Source organism: Hippocampus bargibanti, linkage group LG08, assembly GCF_051943395.1.
Source record: "Hippocampus bargibanti isolate YZ-2025 linkage group LG08, ASM5194339v1, whole genome shotgun sequence".
In the NCBI taxonomy this organism is placed as follows: Eukaryota; Metazoa; Chordata; class Actinopteri; order Syngnathiformes; family Syngnathidae; genus Hippocampus; species Hippocampus bargibanti.
The window spans coordinates 16081372-16104968 of record NC_142741.1 but is presented as its reverse complement, the minus strand read 5'-3'; the positions used below and the strand labels follow the sequence as shown (position 1 = coordinate 16104968).

The window sequence follows — 23597 nt, the reverse complement described above, 5'->3', positions numbered from 1 at the left end:
GGGTGTCCCCCGCCATCTACCTGAAGATGGCTAGCATAGGTTTCCTGAATGCATTGCCAACCATGTGAAATAGATTAATGGATGTAATTAACAAATACCATTTTTTTCTTTGTTGGACTCCATTCTTTTTTTTTACATAAATAATAATGTATTTGGTGTTTTATCTTTTACTTGGGTCAATGCAATAAACGTTTAGCAGTACCTTGGCATCATTTCATGGAAACTTTGTGTCAAGGAACTATGTTGAAGTGAGTTGAGGATGATTTAAAGCAATCTTATACTGTAGTAACAATCTGCAATTATAAACCTTATAAGGGCATCAATTATTGACTCATTTTCGATATTCATGGAAGGACTCGGTTGACTACATTTATATATTTCATTGTAATTGTTGTTTTGTGTGACGATAACATGTTTAGGTAATTTTGACATGAGGGCATTATATGTGCTGTCACATGACGACAGACACCCTTCAGCATTAATGCAGTAAAGTGCCTTTTAAGGGGGACTTTATTGCTTTACAAGTGTATGTGTGTGTCACATTTTTGTCTACAGCACATCAAGAACTTCTTTTGGGTCATGAGTGTCTTTGTATAGTCCATGTGTGTTTGTGATCTCAGTGTGCCTGTGAGAAATAGCAGCTGTTGTGTGCATTGAAGAGATAGAAGAAGTATTGCAAATTGAGTTTGGCGCTGATAAAGAGGTCGTAGCAATGACAAATAAAGCCGCTCTGTTGGACAGAGTCCTATCAGTCCTTACCCTTTTGCCACCACTTTGCTGAGAATTGAGGTACTTTTAGCATCTTGTCCGATTTCCAGAAACATATTTGCTTGCTACAAGAGACAAGTGAGACTGTTTACCAATTAACAAAGCTTGTTGGTGCCTCTAGCTAAACAGGTAGCGGCACGTAAAGCCTAGTTTGCCACTGCAGTCGAGGCTCTATTTCATAAAGTTTTATGTTCTTGAAGTACAGTATTTGCTTGCGTACCGGAAGTTTAGGTGATTTCAATGATGTCAGCAAAAATGTAAATATCAGGCATGGTATTTTTTTTTTGTTCAACATTTGCATTGCAAAATTTCAGAGGTTTATTCACTTCATGTGTTTGTGTCTGTTCATCGGTGGTACATGACCTTGTTTCCTTCAATTTGTTTTGTGTGTTCTATGCATATGTATTTTTGTCACGTAAGCAGATTATGTTATATAACAAGTTGGTTGTTTTTTTTTTTGTCAAGGAGGTCATTATTTACTTGCATGTTAATGCACGTTCAGTGTGTGTGTGCGTGTGTGTGTGTGTGGGGGGGGGGGGGGCATGTGTGTTTCTGTGTATGACCAGAGTATAGCTTCTGCAGCAGCTGGGTGCCACCCGTTGGGGTTTGACCTCCGTGCACACACACCTCCACTGGCAAGGAGCTGTTTTCTGTCACTATTTCCTTCTTTTCACTCTGTCTGTCTGTCTGTCTGTCTGTCTGTCTGTCTGTCTGTCTGTCTGTCTGTCTGTCTGTCTGTCTGTCTCTCTCTCCCCGTTTTCTCTATTTGTCTCGCTCATTCTCTCTCTCTGTCTCTCTCTCTCTCTCTCTCTCTCTCTCGCTCTCTCTCTCTCGTTTTCTCTCTTTGTCTCTCTCTCTCTTTGTCTCTCTCTCTCTCTCTCTCTCTCTCTCTCTCTCTCTCTCTCTCTCTCTCTCTCTCTCTCTCTCTCTCTCTCTCTCTCCCACACACTTAAATGCACGCACACAGACAATTTCCGCAATGCCCACATGCTTCCATTTATGTGTCCATCAGAATTTAATCTCCTAAAATTTCAGCGCAGGCGGTATGGAACGAATAGCCCTGGCTGCAGAGCGCAGGTTGAGGCGTGATTTAACGTGAGGTGGACCGAAACATTTGACTCCACCACCCACAATTCTAAATATCTTCTTTTTTTTCTTGGTGTTTAACAAGTTTTTGAGGCGCTTTTAATGATATGCCACATTCTTATTTTTTTCAAAAAAAATTTAAACATTGATAATTGTGTTGCAGTCAGTCAGACAATTCTATCAACGTTGTCTATCCCAGTTTATTTTGAGAAAAAACATAGATTACAACCTGGATTAGTTACAGGCATAGCTACATTGAGGGAATTTGATCCCTATTGAACTTGATTTGTCACCATTGAATCGAAATACAGTATGTAAAAGGGGGTTAAGAGTGCGAATACTAGAATACTGACAATGGCATTTTGTATTCCAAAAGACAATGTGATTGTATGATGAATGGAAGGAAGTTGATCTCATGCCAGTGAGGCTATTTGAACTACATTTCCGTTCACATTTTCTATCCCATTTTACATTGTGTTTATATGAAGTCAAAGAATCCCAAGGTAGCACAGGACTATAAATGAGGCTTTGTCTCTTGTTATTTGTAGGAGCCGATGAAAAATAGCTCATGTGTCACAACTTTTTGTGGTTCAGTACTGGTATAAAACGGTAGTCTGCTGACATTTTTGCTTCGTCTTGCTGTCTCGCCGTCTCCAATTCTATTCAGGTCGCAACGGAATGGCATTTATCATCATCTATTTCATGCCTGCTGCATGACTGCCTCTTCTTCATCCCTTGTCTCACTTTGCTAGCCTATCAAGTCCATGGTCCAACTTCTTTTCCTGTCACTGCTCCATTCATCATGCCATATGTCTGTCACTTGAGTGGCTCGCTTGGTGGTGCGGTTATTAACTGAGAAGATGATTAACTCTAATCTGCTTGATTAGCTTTGCCTTTCCTTGATCAAATCTTGGAGAGCACAAATAACACCATCACATCAAACCAGGAAACACCAACATCACAAGTTGTGACGACGCTCGAGTGCAAAAAAGGCAGGACTCGAGCGACGGGGTTTGGCGAAGGGGAAGGACCCGAAATACACGACGTGACAGGCTTGGAAGGAGCAAGAGTCTTTACTGAAACATGCATCAAAAATAACAAACAGGGAAGAGTGGAGGAACTAACAATGGCAGACCTGGTAACACGGTAGTGGTGACGGCGACATCCAAAAATACTCCGACGGAGAACGGTAGTGAGCGATAGGCAGATATAGACAGAAGGCACAATCAGTGAATGACAATCAGCTGTGGGAACCCAGGTGAATGATGATTGGAGGGGCCGTCTCCCATGATTGGCGGAGGAGATGACAGGAGGGGCGGGGCGCGCCCAGGATGGCAACGAGATGTGACACAAGTAGTCAATAAAACCAACCATTTATCCATTTTGTAATACTACGTATCTGATTTAGTGTGAATGACGACAGACTACATAAACTACAATTTGAGCTGGTTGCCAATCAACCACAAACCTTAGTGAATGACACATCGAGCTGGAATTGGTCCCATCCAAATTTAGACATGGTCAATTCTTCCTGACTCCAGTCAATTGTAGGGGTTTATTGAGCCTTAGAGTGGGAATTAAGCCCCACCTAACTACCACTGGTGTTTCTCATTCAAGAGACTAACTGCAAAATGCTGACTCCATGATGGACAACCACTCGTAAATTGCAGGACAATTTTGAATTTGGAAAAAAATATCTGAATCTAAATCATCCAGCAATGGGTTGGAAGCTATCCATTGTCAAATTTGCTTTGTTCCTACAAGGATTGCAGGCTTGCTGGAGTCAATCTCATTTGCTTTCAGGCAGTCGGCGAGGTACAGCCAATCACAAGACCAACATAGATGAACAACCTTTTTGCGCTTGCAACCACATCAATGGACAATTTGGAGTGTGCCGTTAACCTGCCATGCATGTTATTGCAATATAGGAGGAAACCAGAATTCCGAGAAAGAAAAAAAACAAACATGCAGACAAAGGCCAATCATGCAAACTCCACACAGGAAGGCCCGAGGTGGAATCGTACCATGCACTTCTTAACGCAATATCTCAAATAGAAGTAGGATGGATAAAAGGAGAGTGTGTGAATGGTTATCAGCAACAAAATCATTTTTAAAATGAATAAAATACCAAAATACCAAATGTTAGTCTAGGGCGTAGAGAGTCTAGGGCAGGGGTAGGGAACCTATGGCTCGCGAGCCATATATGGCTGTTTTGATGATTGCATATGGCTCGCCGATAAAACTAAATACATATTCTCGTTTTTTTCGCTGATTTCCCGTTGGGGCAGCAGTTGGCGGAAAGCGCAATTTTGATTGGATGACACTGGCCGTCAGTCGAAACAGGTAAACGCCCCTTTAAATGAGCCCCACGAGTGCACTTCAGCTTGAATGCACAGGAGCATTAGCCTTTGAGGAGAGAAAATGTTCTGATTCTAATTTCCAATGAAACAACATCATCGATGAAACAGTCGAATGTAAGTGACATTTTAACAAGCCCCAGTTTAACGTTCGCATCAACATACTTCTGGGAGAAGTATATTGCAGATAGCAAGTGTGGAAGCTTATGAGCGTGTGCAGGCTATCTCGCAGTAACTTCGCCTCTAAACCGGAAAGTTGAATTTCATTCCGATCGTTTGCCTGGATTTTTACTAATCACAAGGAACGGAAAGCCATTCATGTTAATGGTGAGTACTATCACAAAGTTATTTTAAATAATACATTCTGATATTTTGTTGAAAAGTGGCCGCACGTGTTTGCGTGTGTGTGCGCGCACGCGCGCGTTTGTATGGGTGCGCGCACGCGCGCGTTTGTATGGGTGCGCACACGCGCGCGTTTGTATGGGCGCGCGCTTGCCCGTGTGTGTGTCTGTGCGCGCGCGCGTGGCTCTCGCTGAAGAACATTTCTAAATATTTTACTTTTATGGCTCTCTCGATGAGAAGGTTTCTTCAGCCGTCATCTGTACAAAAGTGAAGGTTTCGGACGTTTCGCCTCCTATCCAAGAGGCTTCGTCAGCGAACTAAAGTCTGACTGGTCGTATCGGCCCCATTTATATATCCCTAATGTCCAGACCTGGTGGCGCCGGACACAGCTATGATAGGTCCCTACTCTCAGGTTGGGGGGGGGGCGCGGGACCCCCCCCCCTGTGGCCCCACTGATTGTTCCTACATTCCTGACTAACGATTGGCCTATTACACCCACTCCCCCCGGTATCACCTCATCAGCATAACGACCCTCATCAGCATTGCGAAAGTTGCCTAACCTGTTTTGCCTGAGCAGGCTATTGTATGAACGATCCAAATTGAACCTCACACCACCAGACCGGTTTAATGAAGGATTTTGTTGTTTTATAAGAATCGCCTCTTTCACCCCCCTTTCAAACCATCTATGTTCTTTCGCTAAGATTTTAACCTCATTGTCGTCAAATGAGTGGTTACTAGCTTTTAGGTGCAAATGTACTGCCGATTGAGGCCCACTAGTATTATCCCTGCGATGTTGATAAAGTCTTTTTTTGAGAATTTGTTGAGTCTCCCCAATGTACTGCTCTTTACAAGTTTCATTCTTACAATGTATGGAATAAACTACATTACTTTGTTTTTCATTTGGTAGCCTATCTTTTGGATGCACTAATTTTTGCCTTAACGTGTTTATCGGTTTGAAATAAGTAGGAATTTTATGTTGCCAAAGGACTCTTTGTAATTTTTCAGAAACTCCTGCAATGTACGGTACTGCTACTCCTCTCCTTTTAGAATCTTGAGAATTATTGGTTTCGTTCGCTATTCTTTCTTTCTGACATTTGTTGAATGACCACTGAGGGTACCCACAGTTAGTGAGTGCTCTCCTGATATGTTTTGACTCCTTTTCTCTACCTTCAGTGCTAGTTGGTATTAGTTTAGCCCTATGCTGGAGGGTTCTGATAACTCCTAGTTTATGTTGTAAAGGGTGGTTAGAGTCAAAAAGTAAGTATTGGTCAGTGTGCGTAGCCTTCCTAAAGACTTCTGTTTTTCGCGCTCTGTCCTCTTTTATAATTACTTTACAATCCAAGAAGGCTAGTTGGTTCTCTTGAATGTCCTCACGAGTAAATTTAATGTTGAAGTCTACAGAGTTGAGATGATCTGTGAAGGATTGAATTTCTTGTTTCTTAATTATGACAAAAGTATCGTCCACATATCTAAACCAGTGACGAGGTTTTGTCCCTGGGAAGGATGTGAGGGCCTGTTTCTCCATCTCTTCCATGTAAAGATTAGCCACTATGGGTGAAACTGGTGAGCCCATAGCACAACCATGGATTTGTTTATAAAATTTTTCCCGAAATTGAAAATACGTAGTATTAAGGCAGATTTCTAATAATTGGCAGATGTGATCCGGTTTCAGTTTGGTTCTTTCATGCAGAGAAACATCCGCCAGCAGCCTCGTCCTCACCACTGAGACTGCTGCTGGGGTTGGGACAGATGTAAAGAGAGAAGTCACATCGTATGATGCCAAAGTTTCCTCAGGTTCCAATATGAGGTCTTTGATCCTCTCTACAAACCCTGTGGTGTTCTCTACGTGGTATTCTGTGTTACCAACCAACGGAGCTAAAATAGTTTTTAAATATTTGGCTACATTGTATGTAGAGGAGTCAATGCTACAAACAATGGGTCGGAGGGGGAACCCTTCTTTATGTATTTTTGGCAGGCCATAGATACATGGCGTGGCCTCTCCCGGGTATAATCTAAAATACATCTGTTTATCTATATGTTTTCCTTTCTCTAGCTTTTGGAGACAGTCAATCATTTCTTTCTTGTATCTATTGGAAGGGTCCCTTTTTAGTTGCTCATACGTGTTAGAATCACTGATTAACCTATTTATTTTGTCTTCATAATCCATTTATGGCTCTCTTAGTCAAAAAGGTTCCCGACCCCTGGTCTAGGGCGTAGACTAACATTTGGCATTTTGGCTAGAGTCTAGGCCACCTGTGCTCAAATTTACACTTTACATCCTTATCTGGCCTGTCCGCCATTTGAATCAGTTCGTACACACATATCTGTATCCATCCATTGACTTGCATATCCTGTCTTCTGTTAAATGTTCCGTGTGTGAATGTGTATGTGTGTGTGTGTGTGTGGGGGGGGGGGGGGTTGTGTGTGTGTGTGTGTGTGCGCGCGCACACGTCTCCTTGCATTTGTGCCTTCTCATGGTACATATGCTTGGTACTTGACCTCAGTCATGCGTTATATTGATATAAATTTTCTCATGTGTAGCCTACTACTTGTGTTTCAGAGTAATGTCAGTTCATTCTAACCCCAGAAGGAACACCAGCCTTCTAAGACCAGCAGCAGAAAATAACAAATAGTCTGGAAATTAAAATACAGAAGAGAAAGAATATAACCTTTCAGATTGAGATATCTATCTCTTTTTTTACTTCTAATAAGGAAGTGGAGCATGATTAGCTTCTTTTGTAAACTGAGATTTATTTCGACAGAAAGGGCAGAATAAGCTCTGATGCTAATTTCCATGACCCCATCAGCTTTAAACATGTTTTACCATATTTTATTGTGCTTTCATTGATTTAACCGTGTTTAAGGAACCTTGGAGGTGTAAAACAACGTGTGATCTCTCTGTGTAGAAATCAGAATTTTATAATAAAAGAAATTATGAACAATTAATTGAGAAATTGAGTCTTCAGAATTCAGTGGGATGTGTGGAATTCATTCTTGATTAATTGTGTCACGAAACACTGAGTCGAAATTGAGTGTAATACTTGGCTGCAACTACCTGAGCCACAGTTGTGAACATCTCACCTCTAAAGAAAGGACAGCGGTACGTCAGCGGTGAGAAGTTGATCAACCGCTACGTGGTGTAGGGTCCATTTCAAGAATGAGTCACACACATTTGAATTCTCAAGGACGAGGTCCAATGTCCGGTCAGGAGTAAACTTTCAAACAGAAAAATAATATTTTCGGGTGACACATTGGTGAATGCAATGGTGCAGGGTTCACAAGCCAATCTGTGTGGTTTTCTCTTTAAACATGTACTTGATTTCAAAAAATATGCCAGAAAGGTTCAGGGTTATTCTAAATTGTCCATGGATGTTAGTGTGAGTGCAATTGGCAAACAGTTCAGGAAGTACCCTGCCGACCGTCTGATGACAGCTGGGATAGGTTCCAGCATGCCCGTGACCCTTGTAAGGAGAGGCAGAATAGAAAATGGATGAATTGATCATTATGATGCACAGCACTCTTCTTGGATGACAGGGAACCCTTTACTTTATTAAACATGTGTGAAGATAAACAACAGAAGCAATTTCACAAACAGTGTTGCTTTTGTAATGGAGGTCGCACCTTGGAGGGGAGAGACGAGTTGGAGATTGGTCAGCAAAATGCACCAAGCACTACTAAACAGCGCTAAACTCAAAACTAATAAATGAACACAAACTCGGCGCTGTGGCAGGTTTGGCTGTCATTAATTCATTCGCCGTCAGGTTCACCGAAAATATGCCTGTTTTGATCTTCTAAGAAAAACCCTACATTTCCAGGTTCTTTTGAAATAGGTCATTCATATTCAGGGAATAACCCTTTCATTCACCATTAATGATAACTTGTCACCTGATAATACGCTGAGCGGTCTACTATGATAACCGCTGCTCCCGAAATGGTTAAACATAGATGAATTTAGTCCCATTGAAAAACGATATATACAGTCTCGTTCAGTCCAGATCCAGAGTATTATTCCATGGGTGTCCTTCACCTGAGTTTGCCAAGTACCAGTTGCAATCCATAGAGAATAGAAGTAGTATAGTGTAGTGCAGTCTCAGCAGCAAATGCAACGTGACATGCAAGAGTGAATGTTATTGTTCTTTTTAGGGAAATAGTTGCTTTATTACTGTCTGGGCTAGTAATGGAGCCGTTTACCCGGCTGGCTGCTGTTATGCTACGTAACAAGGACATTGGCATTTATATGTATTATTACTTGCTGTTGCATCATTTGTGTCAATTTTGCTTGAAAAATTGTCACTATTTGAGGGGAGGTGGTGAGGGGTCGGTCTACAATTCTAGTCAATAACCACTTTAAACTCAAAGCAGTAGCTATCATGTAACATGTTTGCTTCAAACTGCCACTCACAGTTGCGGTTTACCAGACAATTGACAAAACATTTTTCATTTTTTATTTAAATTTAACATTTAAAAATCAAACAATTTCCTCTCAAGAAAGTCCGCCAAATTAATGCTAACATTGATCAACCTCTGTAAAGCTTTGTCCACTTCATGTTGCAAATGGCAAATGCCGAAGAATAATAGCTAAGATGAAACTAAAGCAATTTCATGAGGTTAAAAAGGGAATTGATGATGGGGGAAATGGAATGGTTCTGGACGAAAACATTAGCATTTGTTTTTTTTGGAGTAAGGGTAACACAAGGGCAAATTCTCTGTGGTGATGTTTATCAACCGAAATATTCAACTTCCTTTATCTCGTCTGGAAAGTCTTATCCATCATAAAGAACCTTTCAAATGTGAAAATGTCATCATGACAGTGTATGTGCTCAGTTCCAACACCTGCAAGCTAATGACCTTACAGTCAATTATTTATCTTCCTCATCCTGCTTTTCGTTCTTCATCTTTTTTCTTCATCTGTGTCTCGTCTTGTGTGAAAGATTCATCCAGCCATTTCACAAAACATCTCCTTTTCTGAAGCATACATGGCTCACATCCAACTCATCTCGGTGCGCTCCTCTTCCCACACGCCCACACATGAACAGACTGCACTCCGATAGCAGTCTGAACTGTCGTTTTATTTTCAAATTTATTAGCTGTCCTTTATTTGACTCCATTGATGAAGTGATTGCCATACAAGGCCTTAAAACTCAGGAAGCTCTATCAGGATGTCTCAAGGAAGAGTGGTTAGTTCAGGAAGTTTGGAAAACAGCATTCTATGCCGGAAAACTTTAATTATTCTTATTCTCACTGGCCAAAATGTCACATTAAGACATGATTCTTTTCCATGAAAGCATGTGTGCCATAATTATGAGCACATCTTATTTTTATACATAATCTTGTCATATAACGTTTCACAAAATGGGAGAATCCAGTCATGATCTGGTTGGCGACCAACGGGTGGCGCTGTCGGCCCCGCCTGCACCCGCACAGGTGCTGGTCGTCCCGAGCCTTGGCGACTGCCACGTTTGGATGGGCGACCACCGGGTAGCGCTATCAGCCTGCCTGCTGCCTCGCAGGTGCTGGTCGTTACAATCAGTGACACTTAAAAGGACTCCTGGAATGACCATCCGGTGTCGAGTCATTGTTGTATGTTTGTTGTTTGTTGTATGATGTATGCAATTGTGTGCACTGTGTATGCATTGTATGCTTTGCATGTGTTTGTTTAATCTTGGCAGACTTTTACTCTTGGTCTTTATTTGATACTTTGTATTTTTCTGTTTGAATGACTATGATGTTTTTGATTTTGTTCCTGTTGACTTTATTTTAATACAATTTCTCAAATCCAACGTGCTCCTCGCTCCTGCCTGCTTTTTGGGATCCACATCCGCCATCACCACCTTGCAAAACGCGACAAATCCAGGATATTGGACCATTCTTCTTTGCACAACCCCATGGAGTCATCCAGTGACTTGGGTGCTCTCATCTGGACTACCTCCTTGAGGTCACTCCAAAGGTTTTCAATGGGGTTGAAGTGTAATGAAATGGCCAGGGCAGGAGCTTGGCTCTGTCTGTTGTTGACCTTTTTCAGAAGGAGAGTACAGTGATACCTCAGTTTACGAACTTAATTGGTTCCCAGAAAGTGTGTGTAAGGCAAAAAGTATGTCTTCCAAATATTACTTTCCTATAAGAAACCATTACAATGATAATAACCCGTTCCCACGTCCCCACAAAACATAATTTCATACTAAATAAGCCTTAAAACTACACAAAATACACCTTATTTTATGTGTAACAAATGTACTATTGTATTGTAATTGAGGAAATAAACTGTACTATATAATACATTTGTTTTATTTACCTTTGTGATGGTCATTGATGGCTTGATGGAATGGGGTGCTAGGGGGTGGGAGGGAGGGAGTTACTGTTCCTACATTCCATAAGGACTGTAGGAAGGAGGGTTAGCCTATGTTTCATAGGCTTATCCCCAGGGAGAAACTTCTCTTCCTGTGTAATGAAAGTCCGGTTCGGAATCTTTTTCCCAAAAGGCCGGTTCCATCATCATTAAACACTTGATGAGGAATGTAGCCTTCTTCTTCCACCATCTTGAGGAATGATTCCTTGTAACCTTCGGCAGCTTTATCATCAGAACTGGCTGCCTCACCATAATGAATGACACTATGAATCTCTGTACGACGCTAGCCTTGAAATCATCAATGGATGACAAACTTCCAGGTTGACTCTTGACGATATCCAAGTTGTCATGCTTTTTCGGCAAAAATACCCTCGCTTTTCATTAATCCAAATTAATAGAAGTTTTTCAACCTCTTCTATTGCCTGAGACCATTGCTTAGACAACACAGAAACACCCTAAGCAACACACACACACCTTTAATAGCTTTCTTGTTCTGAAGGATGGTAGCAATGGTCGATTTAGCATACTGGTACTGGGACGCTAAGTAATAATAATAATAATAATAATAATAATAATAATAATCTTTTTCGGATCCACAATAGCAAATATATCCTTGATTACAAACCACCAATGCACTCAGAGAAAGGGTTGTGGAAAAGTAGTCCGGCAGCCACAGTGGTGCTGTTCGGCCGCGTGGTTTGGTGTTCTTCCGCCGAAAACTATTCCGTCAGCCACGTGGCGCTCCGTGTCTTTCCCGAAAACTAGTTTGTATGCCAAGATTATATTCTCGTGAATTTAATGTTCGTAAGGCGAAAAGTTCGTTAGCTAAAGCGTTCGTATCACTGTACAATACATGCACTTTGTTTTAAGGCTTATTAGTACATCCTCACCGCCATTAATCACCATTCATTCCAGCTCCAATCTTCTTCCACCCAACTGAAATCTGTGGCTCCACTCATACACTCAGTAAATAAATATAAGTGGAGTCGGACGAGCTTGACGCTGTTATGTAACAAACATTCTTTTGACTCGGAAGTGTGTCATCTCATGGGATAAAAGGCCCCTCGGTGGCCACGATCCCCCAAAAAAACCCTCCCCAGAGAATGTTAATGCTTGGATGGTGTGATGGAGGAAGGGAAAGGGCAAGGGAAGGAAAAGGATGAGACAATAACAGAGACTTGATCTACAAGGACTGAGTGAGGGGGAAGGCGGTTGTCGGGGGAGACCGCTATTCTTGAGCAATAATGGGAAGAGAGGCTGGTCGATGAAGAGAAATATTGTCGACATGAATGAGAGCTGGTGTCTCGTCCTTTGTGTGTCTTTACGAAGACAATCATGCTCAGTTTTCTCAATACTGACAGAAATGTGTTCATGGACACAATGCTTTTGCAATTGTTGGTTGTTGCGCTTCATATTGAGAGCTTTTTCTCATATTTTAACCCAATAATATTAGACAAATATGCATATGTCAATCAAAAACGAGCATGATTGTCACCTACGCCTTCCTGAGCTGCACTGGTGGCATACACGGGAGCACTAGATTAGTGTCCGCCTGTAGCAGTAATCTTTTGAGTTAATCTGCCGCCTGTGTGCCTGCGGCTCAGTAGCCGGATTTATGGCATCAGATCATGAGATCCGATTGGCAGCAGAATTACGCAATGGCCAGGTGTTGGCAATGGGCGTATTACTCATGTGTGTGATTTATGCACAAGGATAACTAGTCGCTCGATGAATGGAAATTGAAGTGTGTGTCTGTGTGTTTGTGCGTGTGCCACATCTTGAATTGGATTTTCACGAGTGTTCCATTCACTCCCACAGTTCATTTCAATTGAGAGATTGTTGAAGGTCAATGCAACTCAACTCAAGGCCTTTTTACTGTCGTGCGATGAAACCTTCTTTTGCAAAGCAAGAATCCAAACAAATTATGCAATTTAGTTTTCATTTTGTTAAATTTTCTTGAGACAGAACTTAGTCTGATGTGACCTGTCTGTGGTTACGTCCTGTCACACTCCAAAAACATGGATGTTTTTTTTCTCCGTAGATGTGAATGTGACTGTAACAGTGACGTGCAGTCAGTGGAGGCAGGTGAGGCAGTGCCTCACCTGTCATCATGGAAAGCTGTCATGGAAATATCAAATGAAAAAATAAATTAAACAGTTAGATGTATTTAGTGATTTGTACTTTAAAGTTCTTGTCCATTTAACTTCACCGTTTTAGGAATTGTTTCAAAATCGCTGAATTTACCGTTCAAATACTAAGTAGAGACGAGCGGTGACGTCGTTGATGACGTCAGTGCCTCACCAGCCATGAACCTCACCGCACGTCACTGGACTGTAACTGGTTGTTTGTCTTTAAGTCTAGGCTGTAACTACCTTGCCCAAAGTCAGCTGGGATGTATGTCAGCTCCCCCACAAGGAGGACTAGAATTCTAGAAAATTGATGTATTTTTGTGGAACAATCAAATCAAGTGGTGCACAAATGTGAGATTCATAAGATATTTGAAATCTATTTTGCACAATTTGGTGTTAAAAATGGGGCATGCCATATTTTTCAGCCCCTTGAGAGTCAGTGCAACCCCCAACCCCACACACATAAACACTTACACATAAATTCTCTGAGGATTTCAGATTCGTCCAATGTTGACTGATGGGGTTGAATAGAGTTTATCTGTGTCTCATCTACGGTAGTCTCAGTGTAAACTAACCTGTTCTATGATGGTCTTAGAGGTCTTGAAATGAATACAGTATTGGGGAGCAGACCAAGGACCGCATTTGGCAAGGCTGGGATCAATCTTGAGAAATCATGACGTCCATTTCCTGTGAGGGTCAGACCGCTGTAAAATACCTCTTCTGATAAACAAAGTACATGATGAAACCACTTGACGATAGATCTTAAGTTGGAATGATTTTATTTGAAAAGAAAAATAATTGTACTTGTAAACATATCTCAAGGTGTGTGTAATTTCTTCCACATTATCCAGCTTTTGAAATTGATTACAATATTTATTTATTGCTTCTTTTTGACAAAAACAAAAACAAAAAAAAAACCATAATCATAATTCACAATTGCATTATTGATGAAAAAATTGCAATTTTGTTACGTAATTTTCAAACGCTTTCATCTCTGTACTCCTCGGTTCTAACATTTCACATTTGTTTGTTTGTTTTGCCCCAATGGTAAAGTAATTTTCTGTAATAACAATATACGTCTGTTTAAGTGGGTGTATGTCATGTGAACTCATTCATCTTGAGTGAAGAGCCAGCTGCTGTCCAGACCTACACCATTTACACCACAATGACCTTTCGCTATTTACTTTGACAGCACCTTTTGCTGGCTTTCTGCTGAAGCCCCCTCTCCCTCCATGCCTCTTTTCATCTCCCTCATTCAGGCCTCTCGAGGAGAACTCGTTGGGAAAAAAAAATTGGAGGTGCAAGTGTTAATTCTTCAACATGACACTCATAAGTGCACTGTCTGATTAGGTCCAATTTATATTCCTTCTGGGCAGCAAGGTGAATTAGTGGTTAGCACATCAGTTTATTTGTTCTTCCTTGCATTTTCAACGAAAACATGCGTGGTACATTTACTGAAGACTGAACCAACTGTATGTATTGTGTTATGTAACTGTATGTCATGTATTTTGTTTTTCTACTTTCATTCCTTTCATCACTTTGCTGCTGTGAAATTTAAATTTCTCCGCTGTGAGACTAATAAAGGCATATCCAATCCAATCCAATCCAAACTGTCCAAATATGGAAATGTGATTGTGAATATTGTTTATTTTGTATGGATAATTGAGATAGTCGCAAACTCATATGCAATAATAATGAGGAGAAGAGCTATAGAATTTGTGGTCCATGTTTTTAAACTTATATTTCCTCTGTGATAAAATGATTTGAATATATTGTTCATTTTATTCGCGGTGTGCAGCTTTGAATTATTTGTTTATTAGACCAAATTTCAGTTTCAGTATTTCAGATTTTTTTTTACCCAGGACAATAAATATTGTTAAAGATCCCCATTGCAAGTTAATTTTACAAGCTGTGGTTGCAAAATTCACATTCCCTTTTCAAAATGGCAAAGGCACGATGCGTTATGTAACTTAAAAGTAATAAGTAACTCATTACCCTACATCGACTTTCAACAAACCCATGCAATTAATTTGCTAGCCCTACTTGTCGACAAAATGTCTGCACTTGTATTTTCCTCAAGGCATGTCTGCGTGGAGTAAATATGTACTTCTTCCTTCTATAAATTTAACCTCCAGCAACTGGATTTAGTTGCAAGCTCATGCACGTCAGGCATACTTTGTGTGCATTGCACTATGATATACTATGCAGTGCAGTGAGGGTGAGGGAAGATAACATGTTTCAATGCATACTTGAAAGATGCATATGAGCCCGCACAGGCCTGAATTTGAAGTTCCACTGTTTTCGAATTAATCATATGGAGGTAGAAAGGGTATCTGCTTGTACTGCAAGTGATACGTCAAGGAGCGCCTCACTGGGATTGTATTCTTTCCGCTGAACGATGACGATGAAAGTGTTACACGGCTGCGTTGTGGTTCAGTGTTTGAACAACTGATACGTTCACATATCTTTAAGTTCTTATTTTCAATGGGTTTTCATGGTGTCCCAATTTTGCAGTTCAGTTGTCTAGTGGAAGAGGTGCAGTGTCATGCGAGTAATCGGACCAAGGAAGAGACATGACACGGAAGTTGAAAAGTACAGTCTTTATCGATGAAAATACAAAGTAACTACAGAGAGCAGTGCTGGATTCAGAAGGCACTTTAGTAGAAAGCTTGACGTACCGACAAGCTGTCACTGAGTAATTCAAGTTTACTTAGTGTGAAACATCAGGCCCATTTGAGAGAATAAAGAAAAGGTATCATTGAAGAGTGCGAATAAGAAGAAACACGAATAATAAGAAAAAGAATGAGCAGAGAAGGGTTCCAACTCAAGCCGTCTTTCTTGTTGTTAAACACAGAGAGAAAAAAGCCTGACTTACCAGTGATGTATTCCATCTCTTTTTTTCTATTTATTTAAAGTCACAGTTACTTGAAAGGTGATGATTACTGTTAACCGTGTGCTCATTTTGGTCGCCTATCAAATGTGTTTTGCATTTTATGTTATGCATTACGCCTTACATTGATGATATTATTTTGATGTTTGAATATACAATGTTTAATTCTCTTCTCTTCTGCTTTATGTGATGGTTTTGATGACTTTGAACAGGAAGCGACCCAAAACGTTCAGGCATGTTAGAAAACTGCGAGCGGAAAAAAGCGCTAACAATAGTTCATTTATCAACATGTTGTTGCTTAGAGTTCACAGTACTCGCCTGAAGAACTCCAAAGCGTCTGTTATTGATCACTGGCCTTGCAGCAAGAAGTAACAACAGGGACGGAAACAACTCAATTATTGAGCCAGAAAGTTCTGAGACCTTCACGCAGACGCGGATGATGGCAACTTTGCTTACGAGGTAAACATTGTGCCAGCCAAGCAAACGTATGGATTTCCAATCCCGGCATTTCCGCGTCAGTGAGCGCAGTTTGTCTTTGATCACGTAAGCGTCCCAGAAAACATCTCCATTAAGTTGACCAGACGGAGCCGGAGAGACACGCTTAGTGAAAGCAGGTCAGGGAGTATTTAGGTGGACCGAGTATGAGTGGCCTTGCAGTATGGATGATGCTGAGGCCCTCGGAGGGTAACATTGATGTTGTGTTCTGATAATCCAGTGTTATGTTAACGTTCCTGTGCACGAGACAAAACGCCATCCAGGAAACTGTGTGTACGGTCTGGCAAAGCGTTTAATACAGCACACTGTGTTTGCCTCAAGAGGACATCTATGGGTACTAATCCATTGGTTGCCTTCCTCTGTCGTTTTCTCGCTCTCTTGCTCTCTCTCTCGTTCTCTGTGATGACACTTTGATTGGATTGTTCATCTGCGATTTAATCGTTGGCTTCAGGGATCAGTCGCCACCCAGAGGAAAAATCGGAGAGCAAATGGGAAGTGGAGCAAAGGCTGAGGGAGCCTGAGTCTAGAAAGGTAGAAAAAAGAGATAGAAAAAATATATTGGATTGGCACATTCAAGGAAATACACCCAAGTTACATGCAAATGTTGGTGCAAAGCTCAATAAAACTCCGGATACAAGTGGGAAACAAACAATGTTTTCTCTAGTATTGGGATATGGGCAGAAAATCAAGGGCAGAAAATGAACTAAATTAAAGCATACAGCCTTCCGGTGTGGAGTTTGGATGTTGTCCCTGTACCTACGTGGGTTTCTACACCAGTTTCCTCCCAGATTCCAAATACAAATGTGACACATTAATGGATCATTCTAAATTGTCCCTCGGTTTGAGTGTGAGCGCGGATGATTATTTGTATCTGTATGCCCTACGATTGGCTGGCAACCAATTCAGGGTGTCCCCCACTGCTCGAATACAGCTGGGATAGGCTCCAGAAACCCCCACCAACCCTTGTGAGGATAATGCGGATCAGGAAATTAATGGATGACTGGATGGCGTACAGAAAACAGAGAGGCAGTGCCGACATGGAGAAATGTGAATGAGGGTACTAATGTTGATGGTGTGAGAGATTAAAAAAAAAATAAAAAATATGGACTTGCCACCCCCGAATCAGAACATCAGACTTGTTAATCAAATACGTGAGCAATTACAGTTTGTCGGACATGCCAGTAATACAGATTCACCAAAGCAATTTTTTTCAGCTCTCAGATTAGCCTCCTTGGCTTCCCTTTTGTAGCCTTAATGTACATTATTAATAGTTCTGATGATAATGTCAAGTTACTTTGGAATGTATGTCTGTTTGTGGCATACCTCTACATACACTCCAGAGATACAATCTAACTATTACATGTGTATCCATCTTGGGGCCCTCACACTTGTTGACCATGTTAGGATAAGCTCTCAACATGTTGCAGTTCTGTTGTATACCACTCCAATCCACCACGGTAGTAATACATCTTATACCCCATTGGTAACGCTCTGACAGCAACAGGTATTGAATTATAGACTTAATGATCATACAAGTTATAAAGTGCTTCATTAATAGCGCTTACACTCAATTTGCTCTGTGAGCAGGCCCTTGGGTAACATCTCCTCACCGCATCGCTGATGAAGGTTGTCAAAATAGTGACGTTCGCCCGCCATGCTGCGATGGAGCTGTCAGTCATATGTCTCGGTGGAGGTTAATTACAAGTGCAGGGAGCTGACAAGTGAGCAGGGTGTGTTTACCAACCTATTTTTAAATGACCTAGTATGGTCTTTCCTCACACACACACACACACACACACACCCACACACACACTTTTAATTGAGACACCCCCCCCCCCCCCCCCCCCGCCCAAAAAAGTCCTGTCAACCATGGGTGAAAATCCATCATTCAAGAGAAAAAAAATGTAAAATAGGCTTCGGGGATCAGCAGATAAATTAATTTTGGTTACAATTTTACCCAGCTTAGTTCTTTCACATGCCTCCTTAAAGGACAACCGACGTCTCCGGACAAATTGTGTCTATAATTTGTAAAATTGCTTCAAATGACTTCTACTGAGCATATTTTACAAAGATTCCACCGCATATAGCTATATTTTACGTTTTAAGACTTGCGCTGAATATTCCGAAAGTCTTGTTTTTGAGTCGGTGACGAGTCCTCACGTTGCGTCACTGAAGGAACGCCCCTGACCGAAAAAAGGGCACATTTTAGCAGACCTTCCACATCGTCCATGCATTTTGCTGGACTTTGTTTGGTCTGAAAACTTCTACTTCTTGTCGCCATTTTCTGCCTCTTTTTGGTGCTACATTTCCCGCCCCCAGATACATCAAAATGGCACAGAATAAATTATTTAATCGATTGCAAAGATGTATGCTTTCCTCTTCAGAACTATTTGAATCATATTCATAACTGGATGAGTAACAAGAAAGCATATTCTCCGAATCTGAAGCCATTGTTTTGATTCTCCAGCAAGGCAAGACGTCTTGGGGTGACACCACGAACAAGGGGGCGGGACCTTCTGAAACTGGCCACTTCCGGGTTCATTTTTTTTGCAGATTTTGGACACTTTAAGTCATTTTTATTGGTGTTTTGCATTTGACTAGAAATATCATATTGCGTGTTTTGGGTATTTTAGATGCTATAAAATGTTTTTCTGATGTCAGTTAGGAAACAAAAAAGTGATGTCGGTTGTCCTTAAGTTGTGTCCATAATTTGTAAAATCACTTCAAATGACTTCTACTGAGCGTATTTTACAAAGATTCCACCGCATATAGCTATATTTTACGTTTTAAGACTCGCGCCGAATATTCAGGAAGTCTTATTTTTGAGTTGGTGACGAGTCAATACCTACCGTGACGTCATGGTCGCTATCATCACTGACCGAGAAAGCGACCCACAATGCATTTTGTGTACTTTGTTTGGTCTGAAAACCTCGGGTCGATGGCGAAATTAGAAGGAAAACACATAAATAATGCGATCGTGAATCGTTGTGTTGCACCAAGACTATTATTTGATACTCGCTGACACAAATTCCCAGCAGACAAATCAGCCCATTTCCAACGGAGCTTGGGCGCCATTTTGTGCATTTTCTGGGACGCTACACTGGATTCCTGACGGCTCGAATTAATATGGGAGGACTTCTTTAATCGATTGCAAACATTTATGATTTCTTCTTCAGAACTATTTGAATCATATTCATAACTGGATGAGTAACAAGAAAACATCTTCTCCAAATCTCAAGCCATTGTTTTGATTCTCAAGCAAGGCAAGGCGTCTTGGCGTGACATCATGAGCAAGGGGGCGGGACCTTCTGATACTGAAACTTTCTGAGGTCAATTTGAAGTAGTTTTGGGACACTTTAAGTCATTTTTATTGGTGTTTTTCATTTGACTAAAAATATCAGCCTGCGTGTTTTGGGTATTTTAGATGCTATAAAACGTTTTTCTGATGTCAGGAGACAAAAAAATGGTGTCGGTTGTCTATTAAATCGAAATGACTTCTCGTTTGTCATTTGCACTGTATAAACTGCTGACCTCGTGCAGGGCTATAATAAGAATAGATTTAGCTTTTGACTATGTAATATTCACGGACAGTTTAACCAATGGTGTACATGTAAATTACATTCATAGTAAATGCTGTGTTTGCGAAGTACACATTATTGCTTCCGGAAGAAGGGGAATGAAAACTCTGGCACCAGATCTTGCATCTTACTTTGGAAAAACTGAATCAGGATGTGTATTTGAAAAGATGATCGAGGGAAGACAAAAGACAAGACATAGAAAATGTTATTACGGAGTGAAAGCCAACACTAACAACACTTTTCAGTCTTCATCACTGAAAAGAAAATTGTATTTCCTGCCTTTTCAAAACAAAGCTTTGCCCTCCATTTGTCCATGTTCTACTCAGCGACTGTTATTCCTGACTTCTGACCTGTGTGTCATAGTGTGGCTCATGCTGAGCAGGGCAGGGAGTCAAATGCTAGTCGAGAAGAAATTGTGAAAATGAAAACAATCTCTCACGGTATCAACGATGCAATCATTAAAAACGGCATTAACTGTAATGATAATGACCCCAATGCCAATTACAGACCAATGTAGCTGTTTTTTGAGATGATACACATGTTGAATACCAACGTAGTGCCTCATAGTCGATTTGGAGTTCATTTGTCATGTCACAGCCCGTTTAGCGTGACATACTCAACAATCAGATGCCTCATAATAATGAAAGTCTATCAACTCAAAATTTTTGTTCTTCTTGCTGCATAGTGTAACATATCCATGCTTCAATTGGTTCTTTGGAATTGACCAATAAGATAATGCCCTCATACTTATGATAAGAGAATGGTTATGGCGCACACATTCACAATGTAGTGTGTAGTATTTGTGATTTGAAAAAAAAGGGAAAATCATGGATCATTTCAATTCAGGCTATGTTTGCTCACTGCAAAGGTCGTTGCTGATTCTCAAATGTGGTAGCATTCATTGCAACTTTCCCCACTGTGGTACTATTAAAGACTTTCTGATTCTGATTCGACAAGTTCATTGCCTCAAGTTCTTTTTGGAGAATTGATAGTTCATACCGTCCTCACTGCACCCTTCAGGAATGAGTCCATACTCTGTTTGTTTTTTGTGCCTTTTCTGGACATAGAAACAATGCACATGCACTGTATGCCTCCGTCAACATGACTTTGACATCCGCTTGTCCCACCCTTGAGGGACCTGTGATGAGGAACTGAATCATGATGGAGGCATGCAACAATTGGGCAGAGTCTGGTTGATGACAAACTTGTATGGTGGCATATAATGGTGGCATGTAATGGTGAGATTACATTCCTGGAAAGTACAGAATTCCATGCATCCGTTCTTTTAATCCACTTATCCTCACAAGGGTGGCGGGCATGCCTGAAATTACCTAACTAGCAGAGATGACTTGCACACTGCAAGAATCCAAACTAGGGCGCGGAAAATCCTACTGGACCCTCCGCACCATGCCCACCACCTTTTCCAGCTACTCCCCTCAGGCAGGCGCTACCGATCCATGTGCGCCAAATCCAGCAGACATTTAAACAGCTTCTTCCCCTAAGCCATTAATTGTTTGAACAGTAGCCCAAGTGGAACTGTATAGTGCCTCTTTGTAATTGGTTGATGATGATACTAGTGCAGCGTGTTCGACCGGAAACAAATTCCTTGTGTGTTCTACACACTTGGCAATAAAGATGATTCTGATTCTGTTTCTGATGAAGATGTTAGATGTTGAGGTTTTCTTTGAGAGTGACCAGGTTGAATAGGATCAGGAATAAGTATATCAGAGGCACAACTCATATTGGATGGATGGATTGGATGGATGTTGTCAACTAGGACATGAAGGTAGCTGGTGTGAGAGAAGAGGATGCACAAAACCGGGTTAGTTGGAGGACACTGATTCGCTGCGGCGACCCCTGAAGGGAAAAGCCGAAAGGAAAAGAATAAGTCAAAAACAACAACATCCTTTCAGAAAAAAAATGGTGTCATGATGGTCTCAGGTGATCGGCCGTTAGATATGTTGATAATGAACTGTAGGTGTTCCTACTTCCGTTCCCATTTTCTTTGGCTCGATTGGACTTTCGGCCAGACAAGCAATGTAAGAGCAAAGCATTTTGGTGACTGCCATTTTGCATTTGACAGGAATGCTCAGACAAATGTAAAAAAGAATGATATTTTTTACTAGAAAACACTTGTTTTTCACTGTCATTTTTGTCAAAGTGGTGACGTTAACCCTGGTACAAAATATAAACATCTTCTTGATGCTGCAATGTTTTTTGTTTCCCCAGGATCCTTCAGTGCAGAAGGTGGGTGGAGGCAGAAAGAAAACTGTTTCATTCAGCAGCATGCCCTCAGAGAAGAAGGTACATTTTAAAGCACCTTTCATACCTACAAGCAAATACCATGTGACAGAGTTGAGCGCTTTAATGTGGAATCTTTTTATTTTGTGGCACCTTTGACGTTGAACAGGAATCTGTATTCACTTTTTCACTCAGCTTCTTTGGGAATCACACCCCAATCACTGAAACATGATTTTACCCCATAAAGTCATCATGGGAATTCAATGATTGGGTAGATCTCTGAAAACACAAGCCAAGAGTGTGACATGCGAAACTAAAAGTAACAAAAAACATTTGAATTGATCCTTCCTGCAGTGTACTATTAATAAGTAAAGATAACTTACGCAGCCATTTGTCGAGGTCATCGTCCACTCAGTTGTTACATGGACACCAAAAGTAACGACTTATTTTTCAAGTAATTATTTTTTACACCTGTAAAGGTTCATTGGATGTAAATATTGATCTCGAATACAAATTGGAAATTATACATAGAACTTTGTCTTTGAATGGCAAACAGGTAAAAACGAGGGCCATCATGTCCGACTGTTGTATTCTGGGATAATGTGGACATCACATAGATGTTTGCTTTGAAAATTTAAAAAAGCAAATTTAAAAAGCAAACGATGTGCCTTTGCACTCCTACTGACTCACATGTGAGTACAGACTCCAAATAATAATGTGTGTAACTAGAGTGGAAAAATGTATACATATACAGTAAAGTCTCGTTATATCGATGTTCTCGGGAGTCAGAAAAAATATCGATATAACCGGACTATCGATATATGCCAGGGGTCGGGAACCTTTTTGACTAAGAGAGCCATAAAAATCAAATATTTAGAAATGTTTTTCAGTGAGAGCCACACGCACGCGCGCGCACATACAAACGCTCGCGTGCGCGCGCACACACGCACGCGCCGCCACTTTTCAACAAACTATCAGAATGTATTATTTAAAATAACTTTGTGATAGTACTCACCGTTAACATGAATGGTTTTCCGTTCCTTGTGATTGGTAAAAATCCAGGCAAAGGATCGGAATGAAATTCAACTTGCAGGTCAGGAGGCGAAGTTACTGCTAGCTAGCCTGCATACGGCTCATAAGCTTCCACACTTGCTATCTGCAATCTACTTCTTGCAGAAGTATGTTGATGCTAACGTTAACACGGGGCTTGTTAAAATGTCACTGACATTCGACTGTTTTGTCGATTGTATTGTTTCATTGCTAATTAAAATCAGAACATTTTCTCTCCTCTAATGCTCCGGTGCATTCACGCTGAAGTGCACTAGTTGGGCTCATTTAAAGGGACGTTTACCTGTTTCAACATGA

At 41.0% G+C, this 23597-nt stretch overlaps 1 protein-coding gene across 1 annotated transcript in view; it reads left to right on the top strand.

Annotated features, from left to right (window-relative positions):
• plcl1 (phospholipase C like 1) overlaps positions 1–23597 on the top strand; it is a 92061-nt gene that overhangs the window by 35359 nt on the left and 33105 nt on the right. The window contains exon 2 of the mRNA XM_089003396.1: positions 22221–22295. Coding sequence (XP_088859522.1) covers positions 22221–22295 — 75 coding nt within the window. The remainder of the gene's footprint in view (positions 1–22220; positions 22296–23597) is intronic.